This window comes from Chiloscyllium plagiosum, chromosome 14 (genome assembly GCF_004010195.1).
Source record: "Chiloscyllium plagiosum isolate BGI_BamShark_2017 chromosome 14, ASM401019v2, whole genome shotgun sequence".
In the NCBI taxonomy this organism is placed as follows: Eukaryota; Metazoa; Chordata; class Chondrichthyes; order Orectolobiformes; family Hemiscylliidae; genus Chiloscyllium; species Chiloscyllium plagiosum.
Window position 1 is genome coordinate 7102030 of NC_057723.1, and position 19677 is coordinate 7121706.

A 19677-nucleotide genomic window follows, 5' to 3' on the forward strand; every position below is an offset into this window, starting at 1 on the left:
TGAACAGGTAGGGGAGGCCCTAATTGAGTTTTCACTAGAGAGAGGGATCTTGTTGATAGTGAGAATGCTGTGGATCAGATTAATAGGCTTGAACAGATCGATATTAAAGAAGTGGATGTGCTGGAAATTTAGGGAAGTGTCAAGATAGATAAGTGCGCAGGGCCAGACCAGATATATCCAAGGTTACCACAGGAAGTGAGGAATATGATTGCTGTGCCTCTGGTGATGATCTTTGTGTCCTCACTGTCCACGGGAGTAGTACCAGATGATTGGAGGGAGGTGAATGTTGTTACTCTGTTCAAGAAAGAGAATTACAGACCAGTCATTCTTACGTCTGTGGTAAGCAAGGTACTGGAAAGGATTCTGAGAGATAGGATTTATGACTATTTGGAAAGCAGCTATTTGGAGGTATGGGATACAGGGAAATTTGGCTGTTTGGATACAGAATTGGCTGGCCGAAATAAGACAGCAAGTGGTAATGGATGGAAAGTATTCCACCTGGAGGTTAGTGACCAGTGGTGTCCTGCAGGGATCTGTTCTTGGGCCTCTGCTCTTTCTAGTTCCTATAAATGACTTGGATGGAGAAGTGGAAGGGTGTGTTAGTAAGTTTGCCGATGACGCAAAGGTCGATGGTGTTTTAGGTAGTGTCGAGGACTGTTGCAGGCTAAGTCCTAACTCAGTTCAAGGACAATTAAGGATTGGTAACAAATAATAATCTTGCAGATGATGCCCAGATCTCATGGAAACAGGAAATAGTGTCTCTGATGACTCTGCAACACAACTTAATTCCATTCCATGTCCCTGTCTTGAAAACATTTATCCATTCCCTTTTTGACAACTCTTCAGGATTTTTCTCCACTTTGGTTTTGGAGAGATTCTTTTGCTCAAAGATCCTCTGGGTAGAAAAGACTCTTCTCTTCACTTTCGCTCTTCCCTTAAATTGAGTTCCGTGAATTCCTATTGGACATAGGTTTAGGGTGCAAGGAGAAAGATTTAAAAGGGATGGAAGGGGCAACTTTTTCACACAGAGGGTGGTACGTGTGTGTAATGAGCTGCCAGAGGAAGTGGTGGATGCTGATACAATTACAACATTTAAAAGGCATCTGGATGGGTATATGAATAGGAAGGGTTTAGAGGGATGTGGGCCAAGTGCTGGCAAATAGGACTAGATTTGGTTAGGATATCTGGTTGGCATGGACAAATTGGACTGAAAGGTCTGATTCTGCGCTGTACATCTCAATGACTGGTTTCGGTTAGCATGAGACTTGTGGTTTGGGCTTCTATTTTACCCATTCATTTTAATTTATTCACAGGACATGGAAGTTGCTGGCAAGATCAGCATTTATTACCCATTCCTAATTGCTCTGAGGATATTTAAGAATCAAACACATTGCTGTGGGTCTGGAGTGATATGTAGGTCAGGTCAAATATGGATCGAAGATTTCCTTCTGTCTCATTGACTCCTTGACTCTGCTGATAATTTGTGACCAGTAGCAGTTTCCTTTCGTCCATGAGTCATTCCTGCTGAAGGCCTTATGCCCGAAACGTCAATTCTCCTGCTCCTCGGATGCTGCCTGACCTGCTGTGCTTTTCTAGCACCACACTCTTGACTTTGTCCATGAGTGACTGTAATGAGAATCTGGTTGGTTTCATCGAATTATTATATTTACATATACAAAATGCTGCTGTCTGAATGTACATCTCTCAATAGTACACCCTTATCTCTTATATGTGACTGTTGATATCTCTCTTACATGATACAATACATTACCACTACTTTCTTATATTTACTGACCGGAAGAGATAGTTTCACTGAAATTACTTCATTGAAACCCCTCATTATTTGTGAACCCCTCAATTGGATATCCCCTAAAGCTTTCTTTTCTAATCAAGAGAACCCAGTTTCTCTCAAACCTTCCTCACCATTGTGGATTGCTGGGGTCATCTTAGTGAATCTCTCCATGGCCTTGATTCCCTACTCGATGTAAGACCCCAGAATCCAGCTAGGCCTTATATTCCACTTGTCGCTTGATAATTGGCATTAAGCACTAAGGATAGTTTTCAATAATGGGCAAAAAGCCTGTTGTAGTGTGATGGAAATAACTTTGGAACAATGCAAAATGATAATCCTTTATTCATTCATGGGATTTGGGAGTTGCTGGCAAGTCCAGCAATTGTTGCCCATCCCTCGACTGATATCTTTCAGTCATTTCAGAGACTGTTGAGCATCAACGACATTGCTGTGGGTCTGGAGTCACATGAAGGCCAGACCGGGTAAAGACGGTGGTCTTCCCTCCCTTAAAGGGGCCGTTGATAATGGTTGTCATGGTCACCATCACTGAGACTAGCTTTGAATCTAGGTTGTTAATTGAAGTCCCACTAGCTGCTGTGGTGGGATCTGAAACCATGCCCTCAGAGTAAGGATTGCTGGCATTATCGCTGTCAAGATGGTGTCAGAGTCCTGTGATTAACTATAGAGAAATGGAAGGGACCTGCTGACATTGATCTATCCAATGGCAAAGGCAACAATCAAAAGGATTAAGTAAAAACTGAAAGAACTGTGGATGCTGTAAATCAGAAGCAAAAACAGAAATTGCTGGAAAAGCTCAAGAGGTCTGTGAAGAGAAATCAACGTTTTGATGCAGTGGCCCTTCCGCAGAATTGATGATAACTCAGAAATAGTTGATTTTATGCAGAAGGTAGGGTGTGGGGAGGGGATAAGGAGTAAACGATAGGTGGGGATAGAACCCAAAAAAAGAGAAAAACAGTTGGACAGACAAAGGAGTGGATAACAATCCATCGAGGAGAATAAATAATGGGGTCTGTTAGTGACTAACAACGGTTTGTGTGTAATATCAGACCATGTGAAAGCAAGGACTGGTATATGGGTGGTTGGGGTAAGGATTTGAGAGAAGCTGCCTAAAACTTAAGAACATTGAGTTAAGAAAGCTATAGAATTTCCAAGTGGAAAATGAGGTGCCATCCCACCCTGTTTCCTGGCCAACATCTCAGTCTCAGTGCTCCAGCGGAGCTCAGCACAAGCTGGAAGAACAGCACCATATTTTCGAAATATATCGCCATTCATTCACTGTCGAAAATCCTGAAACTTCCTCCCTAATGGCATTGTGGCCGACAATGGTTCAGGAAGGTAATTCACCATCACCTGCTCAAGGGTAACTGGGCATAGCCCCAGCCAGCAACACCCACATTCCATGAGTGATTAAAATAGAAATAACCAAGCAAGCAGTTATCACCACTTAGATATTTGTGGGAACTTGCAGTGCACAAATTGGCTGTCATATTTGGGCATTCCAACATTTCTCATTGGCTGTTAAGTGGTTTGGGCTGACCTAAGCGTGCCATATAAGCACAGTTGCCACAAGGGCAACTTGGGGTGGCACAGTGGCTCAGTGGTCAGCACTGCTGCCTCAGCACCAGGGACCTGGGTTTGATTCCAGCTTTGGGCGACTATGTGTGGAGTTTGCATGTTGTCCCTGTGTCTGTGTGGGTTTCCTCTGGATACTCCAGTTTCCTTCCACAGTCCAAAGATGTGCTAGTTAGTGAATTGGCCGTGCTAAATTGTCCATAGCGTTTAGGGTTAGGTGCATTAGTCAGGGGTAAACAAAGGGTAGGGGAATGAGTCTAGGTGGGTTAGCCTTTGGAGCGTTGGTGTGGTCTTGTTGGGCCAAAGGGCCTGTTTCTACACTGTTGGGATTCTATTCTAAAAGCAGGTCAGAAGCTAGGAATACTGCGGTATGTAACCCAATTCCTTATTTTCCAAAGCCTGTCCACCATCTATAAGGCACAAGTCAGGAGTGTGATGGAATACTCCCCACTTGCGTGGAGGAGTGCAGTCTGCAGACCTCACTTTCTCCTCAAAGATTTCAACCTACTGCAAATCCTCTTACAAGGATGCCTTCCTTGAAGAAGCTCTCTTTCTCCCTCTACTGATTCCTGAAGAAGGGCTAATGCCCGAAACGTCGATTCTCCTGTTCCCTAGATGCTGCCTGACCTGCTGCGCTTTTCCAGCAACACATTTCCATCACCATCTACAAGGCACAAGTCAGGAGTGTGATGGAATACTCCTCACTTGCGTGGAGGAGTGCAGATCCAAAAACACTCAAGCAGCTTAATACCATCAAGTACAAAGCAGCCTGCTTGATTAGCACAACTTCTACAAGCATCCAGTCTCCTCCATTACCAATGCTCAGCAGTGTGTACCATCCACAAAATATACTGTTTAAATTCACCACAGATCCTTAGACAGCACCTTAGAAACCCACAACCACTTCCAAAGAGGATGACATGGACAGCGGATACATGTGTACACCACCACCTACAAGTTCCCCTCTAAGCCACTTACCATCTTGACTTGAAAATATAGCACCCTTTCTGCACTGTGGGTCAAACTACAGCACATGAATTGCTGCGGTTCAAGAAGGCGGTTCACCACCACCTTCTCAAGGGTAACCAGGAACTGCCAAGAAATGCTGGCCCAGCCATCGAAGTTCACGTCCCAGAAGTGAATAAAAAAAGATGCTATACAAATGCAAGTTCATTCTATCCTCTCAGCGATCACGAAATGTGAGCCAAGTAATTCTGAAAAGTCCTGAGTTCAAAAAAGTTGGACAGATGGTAAGCAGCACAGAGTTCAAACTTCTCTGCTGTTCATACTTATCTTTATCCACCCACCATCTACTAATGGTTATAGCAATGATTGCAGCATGCTCTGTACTCAAACAACATAGACTTTGAGCTGGCTCATGTGCCTTCCTTCACCTAATTAGCTTTCCCTCGTTCTTACATTGAAATACTTCTTATGAACACAATAAGAAGTGGCTGCAACTCATTTGGCAAGGAGACTTGAGAGGAGGAGTGTGGAAATTTTGCCTGGGAAATGGAGATGTGGTGCTAATGTCATTGGACTAGGGTCCAGACTGATTACTGGGGTCATGGGTTCAAATCCCAACCGTGTCAGCTGGTGGAATTTAAATTCAGTTCATAAAATCTGAAATAAAATATTAGTCTTAATGATGGTGACCATAATCGATTGTCTGGGTCACTAATGCCCTTTAGAGAAGGAAATCAGCCATCCTTCTCTGGTCTGGCCTTCATGTGACTCCAGACCCACAGCAATGGTGGCTGACTCCTACTTGCTCTCTGAAATGGCCAAGGAGGTCACTCTGTTCAAGAGCAATTAGGGATGGGTAATTAATACTGGCCTTGCCTGTGATGCCAGTCTTCCATAAAAGATTGAAACTAAACACCTCTGAAAGCTGATTTTGCAATGGGGTCAGTAGGATAACAGTCAATCATACAGTGGGATCGGTCAGATTATCCTGGATCTGTCAAATAATGGGGTCAGTCAGACGATGAGATCAGACAGATAACTACTAGCTCAATCATGAATAAAGTGATGGAAGGTTCCATCAACAGAGCTATCAAACAGCACCTGTTTCCACAGTAACCTGTCCAGTGATGCCCAGTTTGGGTTCCACCAGGGCCACTCAGCTCCTGACCTCATTACAGCCTTGGTTCAAACGTGGACAAAAGAGATGAATTCCAGAGGGGGAGGTGAAAGTGACAGCCCTTGACATCAAGACTGCATTTGACTGAATGTTGAGGAGTTCTAGCAAAACTGGAATCAGTCTGTATCAGGGGCAAACTCTCTGCTGGTTGGAGTCATAACTGACACACAGGAAGATAGCTGTGATTGTTGGAGGTCAGTCATCTCAGCTCTAGGACATTTCTGCAGGAGTTCCTCAGGATAGTGTCCTAGGCCCCAATTATCTTCAGCTGCTCATAATGACCCTCCCTCCATCATAAGGTCAGAAGTGGGGATGATCAATAATGATTGTACAATGTTCAATATCATTTACAAACTCCAAAGTACTGAAACAATTCATGTCAAAATCCAACAAGACCTGGACAGTATCCAGGCTTGGGCTGACAAGTGGCAAGTAACATTCACGCTATGCAAATGCCAGGCAGTGACCATCATCAATAAGAGACAATCTAACCACTGTTCCCTGACATTCAATGGTGTTACTCTCACTGAAAAACCCAATATCAACATCCTGGGAGTTGTCATTCACCAGAAACGCAACTGTACTCACCATATATTTATACTGCCTACAAGAACAGGTCAGAGGCTAGGAATACTGTGGTGAGTAACTCACCTCCTGATTCCCCAAAGCCTGTCCACCATCTACAAGACACAAGTCAGGAGTGTAATGGAATACTTCCCACATACCTGGATGGGTACAGCCCCAACAACACTCAAAAACCTTGACACCATCCAGCACAAAGTGGTCTGCTTGATTGACATCACTCTCCTAAACACTCAGTCACTGCACCACCAACACTCAGTAGCAGCTGAGTGTGTGATCTACAAGATGCATTGCACAAATTTGCCAAAGATCCTCTGAAAGCACCTTCCAAACTCATGACTAATTCCATCAAGAAGGGCAAGAGCAGTAGATAAATGGGAACACCACCACCTGCAAGTTCCCTCCAAGCCACTCACCATCTGAGTTGGAAATAAATTGCTGTTTCTTCACTGTCACTGGGTCAGAATTCTGGAATTTCATCCCTAATGGAGATGCAAACAGAACATGGACTGCAGCGGTTCAAGAAGGCAGCTCACCATCACCTTCTCAAGGGCAACTAGGGATGGGCAATAAATACTGACCCAGCCAGTGACATTCATTAGTGAATAATATCAGTGTGATTATGCCAATTCATTTCACGGTACAGGTCAGGAATCCTTTATCCAAAAACATCATGACTGGGTTTTATAGATGAAACATATTTTCGGTTTTAGGATATATTTACCTTACCCTCTAAGATCTTTTATTAATAATCTCAAAAGCAAAGTTTTCATTTAACTCTTGTACTCACTCTACCCTCATCTGTTGGAGAATGAATTCATGTTATCAAAATCTTAATAGTGTGTGAATGCTTTTTTAAAATATCTCAGCACTAATTGTTCTTTGTGTCCATTTGGTGCTACATTTATTACTACAGTCCATTCGGTTCTGTTCTGGACCAATTTGGGCCACGTGGCACAGTACTTCGTTTGGTACTAAGAGCCCTAAAAGTGAAGGTTTTTTTCCAAAGGGCCTGAACTCAGCGTGCCTACAGGTCTGTTCAGGTTAATTTCTGAAAAAAAACTTTTGGGTTTTAGATCTTGCTGCTTTTTCGATGTGCAGGTAAAGGATGCCTGGCCTGCAATTATAGTTGCATTTATACAATCAACACAATTTTAAATATATTTTGGGCACGTTTCCTGAGTTTTGTTTATTTCGCCAACCATGGCCCACTTGCCTGAGTCACATAGTTCTATTTCAGGACTTGAGCATAAAAATCGAAGCTGACAGTCCAGAATATTGCTGCATTCATTACCAGATGTAGCTAGACTACATAAAGCACTATTGAGTTCTTCTCTCATCTGCTTAAATATTAACACTGAGATCATCTGATCAGTCACTTCTGCTTTTTCCCTCTCTTACCCAAACCTTGAATTTGTATGTTTTTCCAAGTTCTATCTTACTTCTAGAGATATTATTACACACCTCTGGAATAGGTGGGACTTGAATGTGGCCTCCCAGTCCAGGGCTAGAGACATTACCACTGTGCCACAGAGGGACTCCTCCATATCTTTTGTTCCTCTCCAAGTTGAATAGCACTTCCTGCTATTCCCACCAAATTGCTGACCACCATGTTTGTTAATATTATGAATAATTTCCTGTCTTTAGGTACGATCTGCCCTCTCCTTAAGTCTGCAGTTTCCCTGCCCTTTCAACTTCCCCTCCTCAAGAACCTATCTCTGACTCCATGTTCTTGTAAATTCCTCTCTGAAGTTCTTTCATGTGCTGTTGCACCCCCACCAAAAAAACTTGTAAATCTAAACTTTCTTATTCATTGTGTGGACATATCTACTACAGGAGCAATATGTTGGGAAATAAGCCAGAGCAAGTTATGAAGGTGTCAGTGGGGGAGCACTTAGGTGATCATAATTCTCTAATTTATATAATGGTATATTCCTGTTAATGTGAAGGGCAAGGCTGGAAGGTACAGGGAACATTGGATGACAAGAGAATTGAGGCTCTGGGCAAGAAAAAGATAGAGGCATATGTCAGGTATGGACAGCTCAGATGGAGTGAATCCCGAAAGAAGTGTAAAGGCAGTAGGAGTACACTTCAGAGGGAAATCAGGAGGGCAAAAAGGGGACATGGGATAACTCTGGCAAATAGATTTAAAGAGAATCCAAAGAGATTCTGTGAGTACATTAAGGACAAAAGAGTAACTAGGGCGAGAATAGAGCCCTAAAGATCAATATGGCAGTCTATCTGGGGAACCACAGGAGATCAGTGAGGTCTTAAACGAATGTTTTCACATCAGTATTTACTGGAGGAGGATACGGAAGCTAGGGAACTTGGGAAATAAATAGTGATGTCTTGAGAAGAGTTCATTTACAGAAGAGGGGGCGTTGGAGGTCGTAAAACACATAAAGGTAGATAAATCCCTAGGACCCAAACAAGAGTTTCCCAAAACTTTGTGGGAAGCTAGGGAAGTGATTGCTGGGCCCCTTGTTGAGATATTTGTATCATCAACAGCAATGGGTGAAATGCTGGAAGACTGGAGTGTTGCCATTATTTAAGAAAAGCTGTAAGAAAAAGCCAGGGAACCATAGACCAGTAAACCTTATGTCAGTGGTGGGTAAGTTGTTGGAGGGGATTCTGAGGAACAAGACTTACATGCATTTGGAAAGGCATAGGAATAGTCAACATGGCATTTTGTGTGGGAAATTGTGTCTCTAACTTGAATGAATTTTTTGAAAAAGTCACAAAGAAGATTGATGAAGGCAGAGCAGTGGACTTTGTTTCTATGGACTTCAAGGCATTTGACATGGTTCCGCACGGAAGACTGTTCAGCAAGGTTAGATCACATGGGATCTAGGGGGAGCTACCCAATTAGATACAAAATTGGCTTGAAGGGTGGGAGACAGAGGGTGGTGTAGAGTGTTTGTTTCTTGGACTGGAGCCCTGTGTCCAGCGGTGTGCCACACGGATTGATGCTGGACCCAATGCTTTTTGTCATTTAAACAAATGATTTGGTTGGGAATATAGGAGGTATGGTTAGGAAGTTAACAGATGACAAGTGGACTGTGAAGAAGATGATCTCAGAGTACAACAAGACCTTGACCAGATGACCTAATGACCGAGAAGTGGCAGATCAAGTTTGACTTAGATAAATGTGAGGTGTTGCATTTTGGTAAGGCACATCAGGGCAGGACTTATAGAGTAAACGGTAGGGCCCTGGGGAGTGTTGCCAATCAAAGCGACCTAGGGGAGCAGGTTAAAAATTCCATGAAAGTGGAGTCGCAGGTAGATAGGATGGTGAAGAAGGCATTTAGCACAACTTGTCTTCATTGATTAGAACATCGAGTATCGAAGATGGGAGGTCATGTTGCGGCAGTACAGACATTGGTTAGGCCACTTTTAGAATACTGCATACAATTCTGGTCTCCCTACTGTAGGAAAGATATTGCTAAACTTGAGAGGTTGCAGAAAAGATTTACACATGTTGCTGGGATTGGAGGATTTGAGCTGTAGAGAGAGGCTGAATAGGCTGGGGCTATTTACCATGGAGCATCAGAGGCTGAAGGTTGACCTTATAGAGGTTTATAAAATCATGAGGGGCAATAATAGGGTAAAAAGTCAAGGTCTTTTCCCCAGGGAGAGGGAATACAAATCTAGAGGGCAAAGGTTTAAGGTGAGAGGGGAAGGGTTTAAAAGAGACCTAAAAAGGGCAACTTTTCCACACAGATGGTGATGTGTGTATGGAATGAGCTGCCAGAGGAAATGATGGAAGCTGGTACAATTACAACATTTAAAAGGTACTTGGATGGGTAAATGAATAGAAAGGTTTAGAGGAATGTGGCCCAAGTACTGGCAAGTGGAATGAGATTGATTTTGGATATCTGGTCGGCATGGATGAGTTGGACCAAAGAGTTTGTTCCTGGATATATAACTCTATGACTCTATCTATCAACCTGGATCAGTCAGATAACCCTGGGATCCAATGACATCTAAAGTTCAATTGGAAGCACTAGCTTTCAATTAAACCTGTTGGACTATAACCTGGTGTTGTGTGATTTTTAACTTTGTACTCCCCCAGTCCAACACCGGCATCGCCAAATCATGGCTGCCTGAAAGTTTAGTGGAGGCAGATTGAATTGAGGCTTGCCCTCCAATGGTGCAGAGCTCCCTTAGCACCAGCCATACAACAGTGCAGTCGTCCCTCAGTACACCCCCTCTGATCATACAGCACTCCTTCAGTACTGACCCTCCGACAGTGCAGTATTCCCTCAGTTTTACAACCCTGTGGCACTCTGTCAGTACTGACCATCTGACCCTGTGACACTCTCTCGGTACTCACCCTCCAACCATACGGCACTCCCACATAATTGCTCCATAGTTGCACACCTTTAGTATTACCACTCCGACTGGGTAACGGTCCTTCTGTATTAACTCTTGAAAATGTGATTGTCCGTCAATATTGCCCCTCTGACAATGTAGCACTCCCTAAGTGTTGGCCCTTCGAACAGTGTGATTCTACCTCGGTAACTGTACTGCAAGAATTAGCCTGAGCTATGTGCTTACTGACTGACACGTCTTTATGAATTACTGACATTTGATCTGTCTGGTTTATGTGTTGTGTTTTTTTTAATTGAGGCTATAAAAAATGATATAGTCAGCCTTGAAAAGTCAGTGTTAGCCAGGAGGAATTAAAATAATTCTTACTTGCTGGTCTCTGCTGTTGAGTCAAACCTGGTGCCACAGGTGGCGCTATCTTGGGAGGTCTGCACTTCCCTCTGCCCCTTGTCCCAGTCTTGCTTGGTGTGACCCGTCCAGATGAAATGGTCAAGGGGCAGGTGTCTTCCCTCAGGGTGGAGGCTGGCTCCCTGATGGACCCCTCGCTGATCGTGGGACTTGGCTCCAAGCTCTCGGCAATGCCATTTTCTTTCTCCGTGCCCATGACTCTGGCCTGGCAATCCTCTCCAACTTCCCAGTTCCTCAGATGGTTCTCCTGGTGATCCAGGAGGAATGGCTGGGAGCTGGGACCCTTTGTCTCAGTAGGGGTCCTGCTGAAGTAGCCGTAGAAAGGCACATCAGCCCCTAGCTCCATGTGGCTCGGTTCTCTGCGTCAGTGAGGGTACTCGGGGTATCTGGGAATAGAGAGCAATGGGAAGTCCCTTCGCTTTAAAGACTATGTTTGGCTTTAAGAAGTTTTTAAAGGACGACCTAAAATATAAATGAAATCCTCTCTTGTGCAGAGTATTAAAACGATTGTGCCTCTGATCAGCTTCCTCGTTGGACAATTTCAATTGAGTGCGACATCAACTTTATTGTGAAGAGAAAGGCAGGTTCTGGTTCAAATGTTTTCTGAAGGAAGACCACTTCACTTTTCACTTTTTGCTTTCGTATTTGTATTTTGACAGGTCCCAGAAATCTCTCCTTGTTTGACTGATTGTCTCCTGACACTGTAACCAAGCCCTGGATACCTCAAGGCAGTAAGCAGCAGATGAAAGGAATTCTCTTGTCCTTCAGAAAGAAAATAACCATTTAGGTTTAGTCAGTTTTGACCCTCCTTAGATTGTGCTGGCTGCACTACAAAACTTCACATCAGGCTGATGCTGTCCTCTATATGATGTGCTAATTCTGCCCTGTGAGTCTTACCCATGCAGTCCTTTCCCATGGCTTGGTGTTTGGATGGAGAGTTGTTGGCGTTGGCACACAGTAAGAAGGAAGTTCCTCACATCCCTTTCTGTGTGTCCCTCTCTGCTAGCTGTCCGTCCATAGCCTTCCCCCTTTATTGTGAAGCATCTCTGTTTCTGTTGTCTTCACCTAAATCAAACATGAGAGAAAATGCATTGGTGAAGGCAAGTGTGTGTCACTATGAGGCATCCCCCTTCAAAATACTAATCAGGATTAAAAATAAGTTCCTCTCTTCGCATTTGTCTCCCTCGCAAAGGAGGGATTCTTTTCAAGAGGACTGAGGACAGAAAATCTGTTAAAAACTTTTTTAAAAGTGCGGGGACGGGAGGGAGACCCGTCTGAATGTTTGTGCACCGCAATCTTTGAAGGTGATTGGACAGATTAGGAAAGTTAAAAGAAAAACAGAGATTACTTTGCTTTATAAATCATAGAATCCCGACAGTGCAGACAGAGGCCATTTGGTCCCTTGAATCTGAACTGACCCCCCGAAGAGCATTCCATCCTCCCTACCCCACTCCCATAATGCTGCATTTCATATGACCATTCCATCCAACCTGCACAACTTTGATCTGCTGGAGGAAACTGGAGCACCCGGAGAAAACTCACACAGACAGATTTATAGATTCATAGGTTCAAACAGCACAGAAAAGGCTCTTCGGCCCATCGAGTCTGCACTGACATAGCTATTACCGAAAATGCGATAATTCCAATTTCCTGCACTTGACCCATATCCTTGAATGTTATGATATTTGAAGTGCTCATCCAAATATTTTTTTAAAGGTAGTAGGGTTTTCAGCCTCCACTACCTTTCCAGGCAGTGCATTCCAGACTTTCACCACCTGCTGAATCTTCTGCCCCTTACCCTAAAACAATGCCCCCTCTTGATTGACCCTTTAACCAAGGGAAACAGCTGCTCTCCACCCACACTGTCCATACCCCTCATAATTTTATGCACTTCAATCATGTCCCCCCTCAGCCTTCTCTGTTCTGAAGAAAATAATCTAAGCCTTTCTAATCTCAGTTTATTGCTCAATTTCTCCATCCCAGGCAGCATCCTGGTGAACCTCCTTTGTATCCCCTCTTGTGCTATCACACCCATACTGTAGTAAAGTGACCAAAACTGCATGCAGACAAGAGGAGAACGTGCAAACTCCAGACAGACAGATGCCCAAGGCTGGAATTGAACCCCAGGTCCTGACGCTATGAGGAAGCAGTGCTAAACCCTGTGCCATGCTTTATACCCTGAAATTGAGGCACGAAATACAAAACAGAATGATGACAGTGAAGTAGGAGTGTATTTGGCCCATCATGTTTATGATGTCTGTCTGCAAGAGCAACATGGATGTTCCCACTGACACCAGTCTTTCCCCTTATACCCAGATAAATTTCTTTCTCATAAGGTGCTTAACCAGCTCCCCTACTGAAAGTCTCAGTTGAACCGATCTCCATGGTACCTCAGGCAGTGTATTCTGGAATACTATGTCCAGTATTTTTTTGATTGGATTCCCTACAGTATGGAAACAGGCCCTTCAGCCCAACAAGTCCACGTCAACCCTCCAAAGAGTAACCCACCCAGACCCATTCCCTACCCTATATATATGTGTACCCCTGACTAATGCGCCTAACACTATGGGCAATTTAGCATGGCCAGTTCACCTAAACTGCACATCTTTGGACCCGGGCAGCAGATACATGGGAACACCACTATCCACAAATTCTCCTCTGATCCACTCACCGTCCTGACTTGAAAATATATCACTGTTCCTTCCTGTTGTTAGGTCAAAATCCTGGAATTACCACCCAAGGTCAATCTACAGCACATGGACTGCAGCGGTTCAAGAAGGCAGCTCACCCCAACCTTCTCAAGGGGCAACCAGGGATGGGTAATAAATGCTGGTTCAGCCAGCGACACTCAGATCCCATGAATGAATTAAAAAAAACTTTTTCCAGTAGCCAGAGGGTGGATAACTGATAAAGGACATAGATTTAAAGTATTTAGAACAAGAGTAAGTGGCAAGATGAGGAGTCTTTAAATTCTGCAGCATTTTGTCACATTTTGGAATGCACAGGATGAAGGACCATTCAATAGAGTAGGCCATTCGGTCCTTCAAGCCTGCACCACCATTCAATGTGATCATGGCTGATCATGCAATCTCAATATCCCACTCCCTCTTTCTCCCCATACCCCTAGATCCCTTTAACTGCCGGGGCCACGTCCAGCTCCCTCTTGAATACATCTGATGAACTGGCCCCAGAATTCCACAGTTTCACAACTCTCTGAGTGAAGAAATTCTTCCTCATCTCAGTCCTGAATGGCTTGCCCTTTATTCTTAGATGTTTCAATTCATTTTGTAACGTTCCCCATGGTAGGCTCATTCAGAAAGTAAGGAGGCATGGGATACAGGGAAACCTGTTTGTCTGGATACAGAATTGGTTGGCTCAGAGAAGACAGAGGGTGGCAGTAGATAGAAAGTATTCAGCCTGGAGCTTGGTGACCAGTGGTATTCCGCAGGGATCTGTTTTGGACTCTCTGCTCTTTGTAATTTTTATAAATTACATTTTTATAAGTGACTTGGCTGAGGAAGTGGAAGGGTGGGTTAGTAAGTCTGCCAATGGTTGGTGGAGTTGTGGATAGTGTGGAGGGCGATTGTAGGTTGCAATGGGGCATTGACAGGGCTGGGCTGATAAGTGGCAGAAGGAGTTTGACCTGGAAAAGTGTGAAGTCATTCACTTTGGAGGGTCGAAATTGAATGCAGAAAACAGGATTAAAGGCAGGATTCTTGGCAGTGTGGAGGAACAGAGGGATCTTGAGGTGTACATCCATAGGTCCCCCAAAGTTGCCATCCAGGTTGACAGGGTTGTTAAGAAGGCATATGGTGTGTGGGCTTTCATTAACAAGGGGATTGAGTTTAAGAGCCGCGAGGTTATGATGCAACTCTATAGAATCCCGGTTAGACCACACTTGGAGTATTATGTTCACTTCTGGTCGCCTCATTATACGAAAGATGTGGAAGCTTTAGAGAGGATGCAGAGGAGATTTACCAGGATGCTGCCTGGACTGTTATGAAGAAAGGTTGAGGGAGCTAGGGCTTTTCTCATTGGAGCGAAGAAGGACGAGAGGTGACTTGATTGAGGTGTACAAATGTTGAGATGGCAGAGAGTTTTTCCCAGGTGGCATAATTTTAAGTAGAATGGCGGAAGGTTGAGGGGAGATGTCAGAGGTAGGTTCTTTATTCAAAGAGTGGTGGGTGTGTGGAATGCGGTTGTAGTAGAGTCAGAGACATTAGGGACATTTAAGCGACTCTTGGATAGGCACATGGAAAGTAGTACAATGAAGAATATGTAGGTTAGTCTGACCTTACAGTAGGATAAAAGGCCAGCACAATATTGAGGGCCGAAGGGCCTGTGCTGTGCTGTCCTGTTCTATGTTCTAATCTATGTTCTATTTGCTGAATGCCTTAAATTAATGTTCTCTGATTATTACTAAGTGGAATAGGTTCTTCCTTTCTGCAACAGGCTCCTCATAACTTTATCCACCTCGATTCAAACTTCCCTCAGTCTCCGCTGTTCCAAAGAAAACAATGCCTGTCTATTCCATCCTTCTTCATTGTTAAAATTCCAAATCTACAAGACTCCTCCCAGAACACCTTCTAAATCTGCAGCCTTTACCATCTAGAAGGACAAGGGCAACAGATACATGGTAACACCACTCCTCTACAAGTTCCCCTCCAAACCACTCTCCATCCCGACTTGGAAATATATCACCGTTCCTTCAGTGTTGCTGGGTCAAAATCCTGAAATTTCTTCCCGAATGGCATTGTGGATCTGTAAGAATTAGGACCTGAACGTTCAGGAGAGAAGTTAGGAAGCAGTTCTATACACAATGGGTTGTAGAGGTTTGGAACTGTCTTTCACAAGTGACAGTTGATGCGGGGTCAGTTATTAATTTTAAATTTGAGATTGACAAATGTTTGTTAAGCAATGGTACAAAGGGATATGGGCCAAAGGCAGGAAGATTTAGATTTTATTGTCACATGTACTCAAGTAGAGAAGTACAGGAATATGGGGTAAGGCGACAGATCAACCACGAGCCAATTAAATGGTGAAATAGGCTCGAGGGGCTGATGGCCTCCTCCTGTTCCTACGTTTCTCCCTCCCACTGGATCTGACATCAATTTATTTTCTCGTACTTGTTTCCCGCCCACTCTTTGCTAACTCGCGTCAGTAAAGTTGGCCTTTCCCCAGCTGCGAGAGAGTTCATGCCTGGTTTATATTGGTCCTTTACCATAAGTACCCTCAATCTGACTGAATTATGACCACCGATTACAAGTGAATGATGATCTACCTAACGTGATTCAATGCAGCTTCAACACAACTTGTGGTTTGTGGTTCGGAGTGAGGCATGTTTTGAAAAATCTATATCGACAGAAAATGCTCACCTCCCCCCACAAGGCTCTGGGGAGATGGGGAAAATGGAATCAAAAATAACTTGGCTCATCTGTCGCAGGTGACAGCGAAAATAAATCCCTTTCCTCTGGTGGTTTGGGGCATAAATCTGTGGCTGGAGTCGGCTGAATGACCGATTAGTGCTAGCACACAACCTCTGGGCCAATAGGTTAAAGTAGTTGCGTGAGGTATGAGATGGGTTTTGAGCCTTGTGGGTGAACCTTTGGGATCCGTGAGCCAAAAGGATCCCTGTTCATTCGAGCTCTGTCAAACTGCAGTCAATGCCATGTTGTGTATCTTCTTTCTTCTTTAGCATAACGTCCATTCTATTCTCACAGAGGCCTGTGCAAACTGGTGGAAAGGAGTCACAGTACAATTCATATTTTGCCAAAATAACATTATCATCCCAAGAATCTACATCAATCAAACTCCTTTAAGAGCAGCTGTAAAGCAGTTTAGGCCGATACTTGCTGGTCTAAGATGAGAGGAGATCTAATTGAGGTGTACAAGATGCTAAAAGGGTTTAACAAAGTAGACGTGGAGAGGTTGTTTCCCATCGTGAGACAATCTGGAACGAGAGGTCATGGTTTTATGGTTAAGGGATGGCAGATTTAAAACAGAGATGAAAAAGAATTGTTTCTCTCAAAGGGTGGTGAATCTGTGGAATTCACTACCTCCAGAGTGAGGTGGAGACTGAGTAAATTTAAGGCGGTGGAAGGTTTTTTTAATCAGTAACGGGTAAAGGGAGATGGAGAGCGAGCAGGAAAATGGAGTAAAGGCTGAGATGAGATCAGCGACGATTGTATTAGATGGTGGAGCAGATTGAGGGGCTGAATGGCTTCCTCCTGCTCTTTTGGAATGTAACAAAACATCCCATGGTGCTTCACAGGAGCATTTTAAAAAATAATTAGCCTCATAGGAAGATACTGGAAAGGCTAGAATTTTGGTCTAAAGAGGTAGTCTTAAAGGAGGAAGGCAGGTTCTTTGGAAGCTCTGCTGCACTTTCCTGAATCCCACGCAAATCCCGGACAATGATCCTTTATTTGCAGGGAGGGTTGGGTAGGTTCTTGCTCATCACTTGCTGTTTTTGGGAATGCAGTCTGCACGATGACAGTGAATATACCTCAGAGTGGTTCATTGTAGCCAAGTCATTATTGAGATTTACTTTAGAGATGTTTGTTGATTGCAACTGAACATGTCGCTACAGCTTTTTCAATTTTCCTTTCAGGAACTAGTCTTGAGGCATGTCTTTACCAATGTTGATTCAACATAGAAGCCCAGATTGTATTGATGCAGTACCTGAACTTGAGTAAAATGCCCACAGGCGTTCACAGGTATGTTACTGGGCAAAATGTGACACCGAGCCACATAAAGAGGCATTAGGGCTGCTGACCAAATTCTTTGGCAAAGAGCTGAGCTTTATGGAGCACCTCCAAGTGGCATGGTGGCTCAGTGGTTATCACTGCTGTCTTACAGCGCTGGAAACCCTGGTTAGGTTCAGCCTCAGCCTGAATGGCCTCATTCTGCATTATGATTCTGAGGTACATGTCACATGAGTAGTTTGATCAGTGGTGCTGACCATTCTGGAACCTTCCAAGTCAATGACTAACCCCGTGTCTCTGCAGGTCATCATTGCAGTGGGTGACGATATCACATTTTTCTAGGTATTAACTCTTCCAGATCCATGTACAATGTTCTCTGTCTCTCATTTCGTAGAAGCCCTATCCCTACGGTGTGGAAACAGGCCATTTGGCCCACCAAGTCTGCATTGACTCTGAAGAGTATCCCACCCAGACCTACCCTGTATTTCCCATTGCTTATCCACCTAGCCTACATATCCCTGAACGCCATAGGCAATGCGTAGCATTGGCCAATCCACCCTAACCTTCAAATCTTTGGACTGTGGGAGAAAACTGGAGCAGATACAGGGAGAATGTGCAAACTCCACACAGTTGCCTGAAGGTGGAATTGAACCTGGGTCCCTGGCGCTGAGGCAGCAGTGATAACCACTGAGGCACCGTGCCACCTTACCCTCACAGTCTACAATTCTTTAAAGTTTGCTGTCATCTGCAAACTTTGAAACTGTTCCCTGTACACCAAAATCTAGATCATTAATTAGATTAATATATTAGATTCTAAATTAAATCTAGATTAATATATTAATATAGATTAATATAGAAAAGCAAAGGTCCCAGTACAGGCTGAACTCTGCTACAAATGTTCTTCCAGCCAAAATAAATCTATGATTTTTCTATTGGTCAGCTGGTTTCATGTCCACAGTGATACTGTTGCTCAGCCTAATCCTAACATTAACCTAACTCTAATCCTCTTATTCCACGATCTATCACTTCTCTTATAAGTCTGTTGCGTGGCATCATATCAAATGCCTCTGGAAATCGATGTACACTGGATAAGTAATTCGACACTCATCAAGCCTTTCTGTTACCTTTTCAACATACTCCAGCAAGTTAGTTAAACACAATTGCCCCTTTTGGAAATCTGTGCTGACTCTCCCTACTCGACCACCCTTTTCCATGTGCCCAGTAAACCTATCCCAAGTAATTGTTTCTTGAAGTTTCCCCACCACTGAAGTTGGTATGTAATTGCTGTAATTACCCAGGCTCTGTGTGAGTTTGTCTACACCATGTTATCTAATGGAACGATGCTTAAGTAATCCCTCATAAGAGACTGGGTGTGGATACAATGGGATTGATGTTTAATACTGCAAAGTGTTCAGACACCCGAGTGGCATTGGGTAATTATCTGGATAGAAGTGGGGTGCAAAAGTATGGGGGAGATGCTGTGCTTAGTTTATTTGACAGGGAATCCCATGCCCTGGATTAATAATCCAACCCAGTGTGAATCCAAATCCCACAGCAGGATTTGAATTCAGTTTTAACATTACAAAGAACATTGGATTCAGGATCACTGGAGATCTTGGCATTTACTCGAAAGCTATGGTGGGATTCCCCAAGGAGGATTACTGGTTTGAGTCAACTCAGCAGATTTGTGAGCCACTTGTGAGGCCAGTTAAGAATCAATCACATTGCTGTGGGCTGGAGTCACCTATAATCCCAGACTGAGTAAATGCGGCAAGTTCCTTCCCCGAAGGATTAGTGCATTTGTAGCATTTTCCAAACACAATCCTCCATCAGTTTCACAATCCCTTTTGCTGATACCAGCATGATATTCCCAGATATTTTTGTTTTGTAAATTTGTAGCGATACTGCATGAGGATAAACTTGATGGTCTTTGGCCAAGGTGCTCAGTGTCTTTGATGGACGAACAGTGAACTGAGATGATGCCTGGACTATATGTTTCAGAACATGACCAGGAAAAGAAAGTGACTATGTTGAGTTCTGATCGCCCTGCTACAGGAAGGATATTATTAAATTGGAGTGGGTTTGGAAAAGATTTACCAAAATGTTGCCCAGGATGGGAGGGTGTT

At 43.8% G+C, this 19677-nt stretch overlaps 1 protein-coding gene across 1 annotated transcript in view; it reads right to left on the reverse strand.

Annotated features, from left to right (window-relative positions):
- The window catches only part of LOC122556982 (synaptopodin 2-like protein), a 98593-nt gene that overhangs the window by 44230 nt on the left and 34686 nt on the right, over positions 1–19677 (reverse strand). Inside the window, exon 2 of the mRNA XM_043704216.1 lies at positions 10809–11912. Coding sequence (XP_043560151.1) covers positions 10809–11193 — 385 coding nt within the window. The 5' untranslated portion in view covers positions 11194–11912. The remainder of the gene's footprint in view (positions 1–10808; positions 11913–19677) is intronic.